We start from the raw sequence: 12,775 nt of genomic DNA on the forward strand, positions 1-12,775 counted from the left end.
GGCTATCATTAACTCATACGCATGCTACAGGTTACTGATCAATGTCATTTCCCTCATCATAATTAAATTATTCTTATCTCCAAAGATGGTATATTAAATGCAAAGACACATCAATAATGTTAAAACCACATAAAAGATCCAGTAATGTATTTTTTTTTTTTTCATAAAAATGAGCTTATCAATCATACATTAAATAACACAGATATTTTTTCAAAGATTTTCCAATTGGACTTCTGTAATCTAACCAACACTTTTTTCAATCTTCAAAGTAACATACAACAAATTCAAGAACCGTACACTGCTGTGGTTCTCAAAACAAAACTAGCCCAATGACTATTGTCCAAATATAAAAACTCAAAATATGCCATGCACCCCATATGTCAAATACATATTTCAACTTCAAACATACAGTCATCATAAACTGTTTTCATAAAGAAGCTCAGAGGCTCCCTACAAGTTCTTCACAAAACTTAACATCTACCACTGTTTTATCACTGGTAGAATATAAAATAATGCAAAGCATTTCAGTCAAACTTTTAACCCGTGAAAATATATTTATAAAACCTGAAATATATTTCTTATAATTATTGTGTTTATTAAAAAAAACAACAAAAAAACATAAGTCGTTAAATGTCTTTTTTAGCAAAATTAATCGTAAAAAAAAAAAAAAAAAAATAGAACTACTGTCTATATAGTTACACGCTGTTCTTGTTTGTCTCGTTTTAGCGTGTAGCTTGGAGCTCCCCCTACTGGACATAAAAAAAACTTTTTAATTTATTAGAAGGAATAAATGTGGAGGTTGAGGGCAAACCCTAGTATTCTCCAACATTTGTGCAGGAAACTATTCAGCTGTGTAACAAATTGGAATGTTCAGTGGTAAAATTAATCTCTTTTGAGACCTTAAACAAAAAATGTTTTATATGCATTTCTAACATTCTCATTTGTCAAAGACAGTGCATGACATTTCCCCGGATGTGGCGGTTCCGGTTACCCACATGGAACAGGGTTTAATTGGTCATATTAATAGTACACAAAGAAGACAGGAATTCATGCTCCGGTAAATCTACCGACAAGCTTTGCAATCCAGTGACACTTTAGCCCATGTACTATGTACCACTTAAGGCCAGTGGCCAGCAACTAGCAAACCAATAAATCTATGCTATTTGGCTCATACAAAATGTAAACAAAACAAAAATGCATGAAATAAACAACATGGATGTGTCATAATATAATTTAGGAGACTGACATCAAAGAGACTGACCTCTCTTGCTGTGAATAAGATTACTAAAAAAATCCTGTAGATCATGGAGCCTATTTTATTCAAAATGTTCTCTTTGATGTGCAGCCATGCTTTAAAACCAACCTATAGCGTCAGTTGTCAGAGTATGTGCTGGACTTCATAAATCATTTAAAACCTGACACGCTGGACAGTTATGTTCATGATATCACCACCCAGCCATCTCTCATAAATCACAGTTATGAACTTCTGACCTTCTGGGAACAAAAAGAAACTTTGACAATTCATTTGTTTCATTCCCTTTCACACACACGCACACATTTTCTACCATTTCCTATCGACTTTTATTGGCTTTATGCCGAGCTAATGATATTTTCTATCCATTAACTTAAAGCCAAACTTTACTGCATTTTATATTTTCATATAGAGATTACTAGTGTGTTTACGAAGCTGTGGACTGTTGGCTACCTGTCAATGTGGGGGATTTCAGGTACTATTCTTGTGAGAACTTTTGGCCCCAATGTGCACTGTAAGAAAAAAGTGAAAAGATGCTGGTAAATTTCTGCCTGGACATTATCTGTAAAGTTTATGGACATTTTCTTTAACCCTACACAACACAATGCATTATCAAATTCAAAATACATTTGTGAAAAAATAATAATACAGAAATTTCCTTTATGTTAACACAGTAGGGCCCTATTTTTACAGGCTTTTCTTACAGTGTAGCAGCCTATAAACACACTCCCTAACCCCTGCATTTACACTGTCAGAAAAAAGGTACAGTTATGTCACTGGGTTGGTACCATAAGGTACAAAAGTGAAAAGTTATATGTATTTTTTAAAGTAATATGTGCCTTTAAGGTACCAATATGTACTTTCAAAGTACTAAAATGTACCTTTAAGGTAGTCCTACTAATATACCGTTTATAGGTAAGGAACAAAGATGTATCTTTTCACTGTTGTACCTTAGGGTACCACCCCAGCGACAGAACTGTACCTGTTTTTTCGGACAGTGTACCTTGTTCCAGGGAGATATGCAGCAGGGCACAATGTCCAGACAGACACTGGTTATTTATACCAATGTTCATGGGAGACATCAACACTATGGCCCTTCAGCCGGCTCCTCGGTACACCTGTTAACATTGCTTATTTCTTCAGACTGAAACACAATTCCCTGAGAGTGAACACGACTGTCAACATCACCATGGGCTCGCCATGAGTGGAACCGGTCTTGCGATTGGCACCTGAAATTGACGCTCCGTCAGCATGTTTTGCCTCTATTCATAGTATCTGCAGTCACTAACGGTAATACTAGAGAAGTAACTTACATAATCTGCATCATTGTCGCGTATTAGAGGCATAATGATATTGGTGATTAGTGAATGTGATTTTAAGAGCGCGCTGTAACTCTAGCCTCGTGCAGTGACAGCTGTGGCAGTGAGGGGGAATAGAGAGCTCGGTTACTGACCACTCGAAAATAACGTGTCTGTCTCTTTGTTACCAACTTTTAAGACGGTCTTTTGGCGACCATGGCCATGGCCGACCGGTTCGGCAGGACGTGTATAGTTGCGTTTGCGCTCGTGGCCACTGTATTACAAGGTACGTGCTCTTATAGGCTACCTCAAAACTGAGTGACTGACTTGCCTGTTGTCTTTAACACACTTGCTGTTGCACTGTAACCGCAAGCAGTGTTATGCTTAACTGTGTAATATTTTCTTAAAGTCTTTTCTATATTGTGGTCATTTTAATATAGACTAGATATGTAAAGCGGTTACAAACATGACCAATTTTGTTTAGGGATTACTGCAATTTATATTAGGCTCACAGTGCTGAGTCGGTTAAGTTTTAAATGGCTGATATAAAATTTTAATATTTTGTTATGATTCGCAGTCTTGGAACACATTAAAAGTTAAATGGTTTGAAAACTGCCTTATAAATCTGCCTGATGCTTATATGGGCCTTTTGGACGTTTAATAATAAAATCTCTAAACTCTTTTAAGTTTTCACATTACAGATTAATTATGTTTGTCTACTAACAGTGCTTTGTATGCAAGTTTTAAACTAATTTCTGTCTTTCATTTTGCAGTCAGTGCAAATGAGGAGACCCAGTTAATTGCAGATAAGTTTAAAAACTACAATAAAAATATTCGACCAGCAAGACCCCCTGATGAAAAAGTCAAGGTTCAGGTCAAGTTAACTCTCACCAACCTCATCTCCTTGGTAACTAATCTACCTGCTAAGAGTGACAAGTAGTGTGAGTTTTAGCAAACAAACATATATATTAATTATATCCAATACGGTCACAACACACACTCTGGAGCAGGGAAACACAGAGACGTAGGAACTTCTAACATAGACTTTTAATAACAAACTTAGGGATCGCTGGAGATACAGATACACATAAAACAACGATCAGACCGGACACAGAGGCAGGGAAACCGTACCGGGAGCCATGGCGGGACAGGGGACTCGGGAAGCCATGGCGGATCAGGGGAGCCATGGCGGATCCGGCTCAGAGACCGTGGCCCCAGCCCCTTCGGCAGAAGCCCTACTACCCACCCCCCCAAAAAAATCCTTGGGGGAAGTAGGAGTAAAAGTAAAGAGTGTAAAGACCATCGACTCGCGATATTAGTATCGCTTTTTATTTGTATTTTATTTATTTTTTTCCTTTATATGTTTACTATAGAAATGTTGTTGTTGTTGGCATGGGAAAGCCGCGGACTGCGGCGGGCTCGGGAGAGCTGCGGGTGGCTAATTTGGCCGCTGACGGCGGCTGTTTAGCGTTGGCCAGGGGCGGCTCTGGGCTGATGATAGAAGTGGTGCTGGGAAGAGTTGGGTGGTCAGAACATTTGGTTGGGTATGCGGAGGGTCCTGGCGAGGGGAGGGGTGAGCTGGTGAGGCCTGGTGGTTTTCGGGTGGGGTTGGATGATGATCGCTCTGAATCTCTTCTACTTCGAGATTTACATAGAGGACATGATTAACCAGCTCGATCAGGGAAAAACTAAACGTGGGAAGAACGCAGCCGATAACGTCATCATCCATCCCCAGCCGAAAAAAGACACCGAGCGAGGCGTCAATCCAGCTCACCTGGTTGGCAAGCTCAAGAAACTCCTCTACATACCTCACCAACTCCCGACATATCCTGCCGCAGACACCAAAGACTGTCTTCAGCCGTTGTCATCTTTATGGGTCCAGTCTTCTGTCACAACACACACTCTGGAGCAGGGAAACGCGGAGACGTTGGAACTTCTTTCTAACATAGACTTTTAATAACAAACTTAGGAATCACTGGAGATACGGATACACATAAAATGACAATCAGACACAGAGGCAGGGAAACACAGGGCTTATAAAGGACAGACTAAACTAGATAATTAACAACACACCTGGAACTAACAAACTGATAAATACATGGAATGAGGACAGGAACAGGAAGACCAAATATGGGCACGAGAGGAGGGGAAACACGAGACACAGAGAGACAAAGTCTGACAAATACATTATATTTAAATGTTATAAATAAATACCAGCAAAAATACATGCTAGCCAAAATATAACCTATAGCATAAAATTTGTTTTAGAAATTTGTACATCATTACTACTATTTTATAAAATATTTCTAAAATATATTTTGATAATAATTGGATACTCACACACACACTCACATGTTGTTTTTTGTGGTTTATGGGGACTCTCCATAGGCGTAATGGTTTTTATACTGAACAAACTGTGTGTGCTATTGCCCTACACCAACCCCACACCTAAACTTAGCCCTCACAGGAGACTTTGTGCATTTTTAGATTTTCAAAAAAACACCATTTAGTATGTTTTTTAAGCCTTTTGAATTACGGGGACATAGGCAGTGTCCTCATAAACCACCTTCATATTGTAATACCTCTGTCATACCCATGTCATTATACAAATTTGTGTCCTCATAAACCACATAAACATATGCACACACAGACACACACACACACACACACACACACACACACACACACACACACACACACATATATATATATATATAATGTATACATAGATATACAGTGCCCTCCAAAAGTATTGGAACAGTAAAGACAAAATTGCTCTGTTGGCTGTGGAGTTAATACATTTACAAATATGATTAAAAGATGAATATGAGACAAAATATCAGCTGTGTCCTGTTGCATTAATTCTTCCGATATTAAAAGCAGGGAATGTGTCGTATCAGTTATATCCATTACTTCTGCATTCTGAATCTTGCATTAGATGATGACAATCACAAACCAGGATGAAGATGAGGGAGCTGACTTTGAGAGAAAAGCAAATGATTTGGATGCTAAAAGAAAAGAGTAAGTCAATTAGAGCTATAGCAAAAACAAAGGGCATGAAGAAATCGAGACTTTGGAAACCACCAGCGACACCAGCAACCAACAACTACCTGATCGGCTGAGAAAACAACAGTAGCTGATGACAGACAAATCATAAAAGCTGTGAAAATGAACCCTAAAAGACGTGTCTGTAAAATTACCAACAACTTCCAGAAAGCTGGGGTGATGCTCTGACAATCTACTGTCCTCGGGAGACTTTGACACAGAATTACAGATGCTACACAGCAAGATGCAAACCTCTGACCAGCACCAAAAATAGAAAGCAAGATTAGAGTTTGCAAAAAAGCACAAAGGTGAGCCAGAAGAGTTTTGGAACTGTGTTTATGGACCGATGAGACAAAGATGAACCTTTATCTAAGTGATGGGAAAGCAAAAATGTGGAGAAAAAAAGGGAACTGCAAATGATCCCAAGCATACAGCCTCATCTGTAAAGCATGGTGGAGGTGTTGTCATGGCATGGGCATGCATGGCTGCCTCTGGAACAGGCCCTCTCAACTTTACTGATGACTTAATGTATGATGACAGTAGCAGAATGAATTTGGAAGGGTACAAAACCATCTTGCCTACCAATATTCAAGAAAATGCCACCAGATTCATTGGGAAGTTCTTCATATTGCATCAGAACAATGACCCAAAATACCCTGCCAGTTCAGTCAAGGAATTTATAAGGGCAAAGAAATGGAAAGTCTTAGATTGCCCAAGTCAATGTCCAGATTTAAATCCGATTGAACATGAATTTCACCAGCTGAAGAGGAGAGTAAAGGCAGAAACTCCCCAAAACAAGCAACAATTGGAATTGGCTGCATTAAAGGCTGGGAAAAGTATTTCAAAGGATGAGACCAAGAGTCTGGTGATGTCTATGGGTCACAGACTCACTGATGTGATTGTGCGCAAGGGATCTGGAACTAAATAATAGCTTTTGATCTTTTATATCTGCCTTATGTTCAACTGTCCCAATACTTATGCTCACATCAATGAGTGGGATGAACTCTAAAAGTGCTGTTCTTTTTATTTGGTAAAACATGTATGTGTTGAAACGGCTAATAATAAAATGTGACATTCTGTAGTTTTGTTTTCATATTCATCTTTTAATCATATTTGCAAATGTCTTGACTCCACAGCCAACAGATTAATTTTGTCTTTACTGTTCCAATAGGCCTACTTATGGAGGGCGCTGTATGTATATTATCCAATGACTTATTCAGATTTATTTACTTACATTTGGAAACTTTCTCTTCCTGAACAGAATGAAAAAGAGGAGACTTTAACTACAAATGTTTGGATTGAGATTGTGAGTATCTTACACAACCTCCCAGGGGCCAGTCAGACAAATTGTGATTTTTCTTTTCTTTCAGTGTTGCGGTGGAACAGGTATTTTTATTTTCGTATTTTGATGTACGTCCAAGAGAAACAAATTTTCGACTAAGGAAAAATGTAGGACTGGTACTTGGTCCCGCCCATCAGTGGTTGATTGGATGGAGGCCGATTTGAATGTGATCTTGCAGTCAGTTGTTAGAAAGGGCCAGAGTTTAAAGGAGTTTAATGTTTAAATGGATCATGGTACTCTCGATAATGGTGGAGGACTGAAATAAAGTTTAATTTTGGTTTTCTTTGTGCACAAAAAGTATTCTCGTTGTTTCATAAAATTATGGTTGAACCACTGATGTCACATATATTTTTACTGATGTCCTCACTGTTTCATGTGCCTTGATCATGGTAATTCTCTTGCTGTCTATGGAGGGTCTGAGAGCTCTCAAAAATATCTTAATTTGTGTTCCGAAGATGAACAAAGGTCTTACGGGTTTGGAACGACATGAGGATGATTAAATAATGACAGAATTTTCATTTTTGGGTGAACTGAGAGAAGTCTAATGTTTCACTGGAACATCAAGTTAAGATATTTTGACGAATCATTAACAGTAAAATCAATGCATCATGCATTTAGAGAACATTTCATGCTGACTTAAAATTTGTCAAAATTGTAGATTTTTTACCGTTGAATTTGGCATGGCATTCTAAAAGTGATGCTCACAAATCTCACAAATGTTTACATAGAAAAACAATAGAAAAGTAGCACAGCAGGATGGAAAAATTCCTTTTGCATGATGGCCCCTAAGATGCTTCAAAGAAATAATTAACTTGAGTTCTCTGATTGCTTACACATCTAACTAAATATTTGATTTCAGTATGGCAAATAAAAAAATTAATTAAACAAGAGGTTAAAGAATAGATATGTCTATTAGCTATTTTTCTCATTCATCTGCATCATCTCTCCGTATTTACTTTTTTCTCTTCAATTTTTGTTCATCCCAATGTTCACAGTTATAAAATATTTTTTCTGCACTTCACATAGTTTCCATTTTCTATGTTCCATTTTCCAATTTCCATGTTCTTTGTCCTGCTAATTCCTGCTTTCCTTCTATCATGTTTCTGCTCTTCAGCAATGGCATGATTACCGTCTTGCATGGAATACATCTGAGTATCACGGCATTGATCTGATCCGTGTGCCATACAACACTGTGTGGCTACCAGATATAGTTTTGGAAAACAAGTGAGTTCGCAGTACAAGAGTAAATTTTCCACTTTATTCTTTCTGTTACTACAAAAATGGCATAATCACCTCTTTTCCACTCTCTTTACAGCATTGATGGCAAGTTTGATGTGGCATATTACGCTAATGTGCTGATTTGGAGTGATGGCTCCATGTACTGGCTTCCCCCTGCCATCTACCGCAGTACCTGTGCTATTGAGATCGCCTACTTCCCTTTCGACTGGCAAAACTGCACACTAGTCTTCAGGTTGGCACAGAGTGAGATTTGTGTTTAAATGCAAGTCTCATGGATTCATGGAGAATAATGACAAGATTAATGGATAAAAATTCTATTTATTTTATTTTTTTCCTTTTAAAGTTTGATTGAAGCTATCGTGTATGCATGTATATATACACCTGCAGGTCTCAGACATATAGTGCAAATGAAATTGATATGGTATTGGCAGAAGATGCAGATACGGGAAAGCCTATTGAGTGGGTGGACATTGACCCTGAGGCCTTCACAGGTGCCATGTTCACACACTATTTACTATTTATTTTTCTCACTCGCACACACACATACTTTGGGGGAATTTTTCAGCAGGGACAGATTAATTTGATCAAAAGTGCCAGTGAAGACATTTATAATATTCAAAAATATTTATATTACTAATAAATGCTGTTCTTTTGAACGTTCTATTTGTCAAAGAATAAAAATATCTCACGGTTTGCACATAAATATTAAGCAGCACAACTGTTTTCAAAACTGATAGTAATCAGAAATGTTTCTTAAGCAGTAATTCAGCATTAAAATCATTTCTGAAGAATCGTGTGACACTGAAGACTAGAGTAATGGCTGCTGAAAATTCAGCTTTATCAAAATATATTAAAAAAGAAAATGGTTATCCTAAATTTTGATAATATCTCACGATACTATTTTACTGTATATTTATCAAATAAGTGCAGTCTTGGTTAGCACAAGAGATCACCAACATAAACAAAATTCTAAACAACCATAAAATGAATCAAAAACAGATACGATAGAGAGTAATGTAAAAAATGGTCTTGAATATAAAACAACTAATCAGCACATTTAATTATATGAGGAAAGTTCATGTCTCTTTCTTCTAATGCTCACATGGTCTCACAGAGAACGGGGAGTGGGCAATCAAGCATCGGCCTGCTCGTAAGCTGACTAACTCCCGCTACTCTCCTGATAATCTGGAGTACCAAGAGGTGTATTTCAACCTCATCATCCAGAGAAAACCACTCTTCTACATAATCAACATCATCCTTCCCTGCTCTCTCATCTCCTCTCTGGTCGTTCTGGCCTTTTTTCTACCTGCAAAAGGTGTTTGTGTGTGCATGTGCAGACATTCTGAGGTTAATGTTCAATATGCCTTGAAATATTAAGATGCCATTCTCTTTGTCTTACAGTGTTGATACTCCCTCTGTCTATCATTTCTCTTCTTGCACTCTGTCTTTCTATATACTCTACATCTTTGTTTCACTCTTTCTTTCTGTTGTCTCTGTCTCTTAGCTGGAGGGCAGAAGTTGACTGTGTCCATTTCTGTACTGTTGGCTCAGACAGTGTTTCTCTTCCTGATTGCTCAGAAGATTCCAGAAACATCACTTTCTGTGCCTCTAATTGGCAAGTGAGTGTCATCGTGTGTTAATTTTTTAACCGACTGTAATCAGTCTCACTGGTTTTAATCTAATTTGTCTTTTTCTTGGTTTTATTTTAGGTATTTAATCTTCGTCATGTGCATGACCACACTGATCGTGACAAACTGCATCATTGTCCTCAACTTCTCCCTCCGTAGTCCTAGTACACACAACATGTCACCCACCATCAGACATGTGCGTTTATGTGTGTTTTTGTCGTTAATATATATATATATATATATATGTCTTGTTTAGAAATATCAGTGCTTCTGATTCTGTAGACCTTCTTTTGCTGTACTTCTTAATACCCATTAGATTTTCCTCGAGGTGGTCCCTCGTTTCCTTGGCATGGCCTCATTTCTGGATGAGGATAGGACGTATGAAATGAGGGAGAGGCGGCACAGTTCGTTTGGGCTGATGCAGAGGGCTGAAGAATATGTTTTGAAACAGCCACGCAGTGAGATGATGTTTGATAAACAGAGAGAGAGACATGGACTCATGCGCTCAATTGGTAACACAAATGAAAACATTCACTTACTGTACCTAAAGCATTCATAACCTATAAGAGTATTGTGAACTACAGTGGTCGGATCAGGAGAAGTGCACAAATAAAGGAATAGTTCACTCAAAAATCATTTCTCACCCTCAGGCCATTCACGATGTAGAGGAGTTTATTTCTTCAAATTTAGCATTACACCACTTGCTCACTAATGGATCTTCTGCAGTGAATGGGTGCCATCAGAAAGATGTTAAAATAGCTGATAAAAACATCTCAATAACCCACAATTAATCTACATGACTCCAGTCCATCGATTAATATCCTATGAAGTGAAAATGTTCACTGCGTTTGTAATAAATTCAGCGTTAAGATGTTTTTCATCAACTTCAAACTGTTGAATCATTTGAATCGGAAGAGAAATATGCACAGATCAAGCACCGTCCAAAAACAGTCCAAAGCAGTTCTAAACCAATATGTTGGTGGATTTTGATGTGAAAGACAACAGGAGATTAACTCTTCATTGCCGAAGCATTATCATGGATTATGGCCAGAAGCGATGGTTTATAGTTAAAATGCCTTAATGACAACTTTTCACTTCACAAGACGTCAACTGTTGTACTGGAGTCGTGTGGATTACTTGTGCATTATTGTGATGTTTTTATCAGTTGTCTTAACTCCCATTCTGACGGCACCCATTCACTGCAGTGGATCCATTGGTGAGCAAGTGATTTAATGCAAAATTTCTCCAAATCTGTTCAGATGAAGACAAATTTATCTACATCTTGAATGGCCATTTTTAGCATATTGTCATTTTGGAGGGAACTATTACTTAAGGTGTTTTGGAATGATTGGATTTTGCATGTAAAACGTGTTAATCTTATAATGATAGTGATCTCATAATCATTAGCATTATTTAAGTATAGTTTGTAAAAGTACTATTCGTTTTGTATGTTTACATTTATAATACCTGAATTTATTGTATTTTCTTAAGTGTTTGTGTATGTCTCCCTCTAGTGGATGAAATTGATGTGAGCAGTACAGCAAACCTCTATAAGAGTCTAGCAAAGACAGCACCAGAAATAAAAGAGTGTGTGGATGCCTGTAACTTCATTGCTGAATCCACTAAGCAGCAAAATGACATTGGATCTGTAAGTGTGTCTCTGTCTCTCTCTGTCTGTGTGTGTGTGTGTGTGTGTGTGTTTATGTAAGTGCAGGAGTGTCCTAGCAGGAGAACGCTTTTCTAAACAACCTCAGTGCAGTCATCTCCATCCACACATTGTTTTTCCTCCTTCATCTTGTTTTTCCTCATGTTATTCCTTGTTTTTTCTCAGGAGATGGAGAGTTGGGTGCTGATTGGTAAGATGATTGACAAGGTTTGTTTCTGGGCAGCCATCTTGCTATTCGCTGTTGGCACAGTGGCCATCTTCCTTATGGGTCACTACAACCAGGCACCTGAGTACCCATTTCCTTGGGAGAACAAAAAGTACATACCTGAGTAAAGAAGAAGACTCTGTCCAAAAGAAAGAAGGAACTAGTAAAGAGACTGCTCCTGGCCTCTTATGTGATACATAAAATAAATACCAAGACAGGTTTGATAGCTTAGAGCACAATAAGCTGCACATGATTTGATCAGAATTGTATGATTTGTTACATGATATTGTCTTATATTTGATATTTGGGAGGGACTATGGGTGCCCATGCATACATTAACATAACATTTTGTACTCTGATCATGCTCAGATTTTTTTTACCCTAGGGGGATTTTTACACAAATGTACATTTTGCTTGCATTTGTGCAAATAATATTAATTAGTGAAATAATAAGGAATAAATAAACTAATGATTTCAGCTTATTTCATACCATGTAGTGGTTCTCCAGTTCATTGTGGCTGCATTTTGTAATACCCCAAACCAATTTATCATTTGTAAACATTATGCGTTACTGTTACATCAGCTACTTTTTATACAGTGATTGCACTGTAGTATTTAATATTAGTATTATAGAGATGCATGTTCATTTTTGTTTGTTCTATCTTATTTATCTCTTTGTCATAAAATGTTATTTTAATTATGCAATTTGGCATTTAGTTTATTATTTACTATAAACTCTTTATATATACACAAAATATTGTGGCCTCCTTGCAGTGAATAAATGGATTCTTAATTCACACGGTCTTAAAATATCCAGTGCAAACACACTAGAAATAAGACTGATGTCTGCTTGTAAGAACATTTTTAAATCCTTATTAAGCACTGTGCTTTTGTGATTTTTCTATGTGAACCAAAGACGGAGAATAAAATAATTGGCATAATCAAGGTAAAAATCTTGTGATTTTTTTTTTTGAGCTTGGCTACCACGCTTGGAAAAAGGGTACACAAGTTGCCACTTTTCAGAGGTTCTACAGGTCCTTGTGTACTATTTAGGGAATAATTATGGAGCTTCAGTAGCATTAATTTTACTTAATTAGCTT

General features: G+C 37.5%; 1 protein-coding gene across 1 annotated transcript; it reads left to right on the top strand.

The window, feature by feature from the left end:
* The first annotated feature begins 2,590 nt into the window (after positions 1-2,590).
* LOC306871082 (acetylcholine receptor subunit gamma-like) lies at positions 2,591-12,623 on the top strand. The gene is made up of 12 exons (XM_079418773.1): positions 2,591-2,836; positions 3,324-3,457; positions 6,857-6,901; positions 8,052-8,161; positions 8,253-8,408; positions 8,564-8,667; positions 9,291-9,491; positions 9,681-9,795; positions 9,886-10,000; positions 10,121-10,316; positions 11,319-11,452; positions 11,636-12,623. The coding sequence occupies exons 1-12, from the start codon at positions 2,767-2,769 to the stop codon at positions 11,801-11,803; spliced, it is 1,548 nt and encodes a 515-aa protein (XP_079274899.1). The 5' UTR covers positions 2,591-2,766; the 3' UTR covers positions 11,804-12,623.
* Positions 12,624-12,775: the final 152 nt, after the last annotated feature.

This window comes from Barbus barbus (genome assembly GCF_936440315.1).
Source record: "Barbus barbus genome assembly, chromosome: 6".
NCBI classification, from domain to species: domain Eukaryota; kingdom Metazoa; phylum Chordata; class Actinopteri; order Cypriniformes; family Cyprinidae; genus Barbus; species Barbus barbus.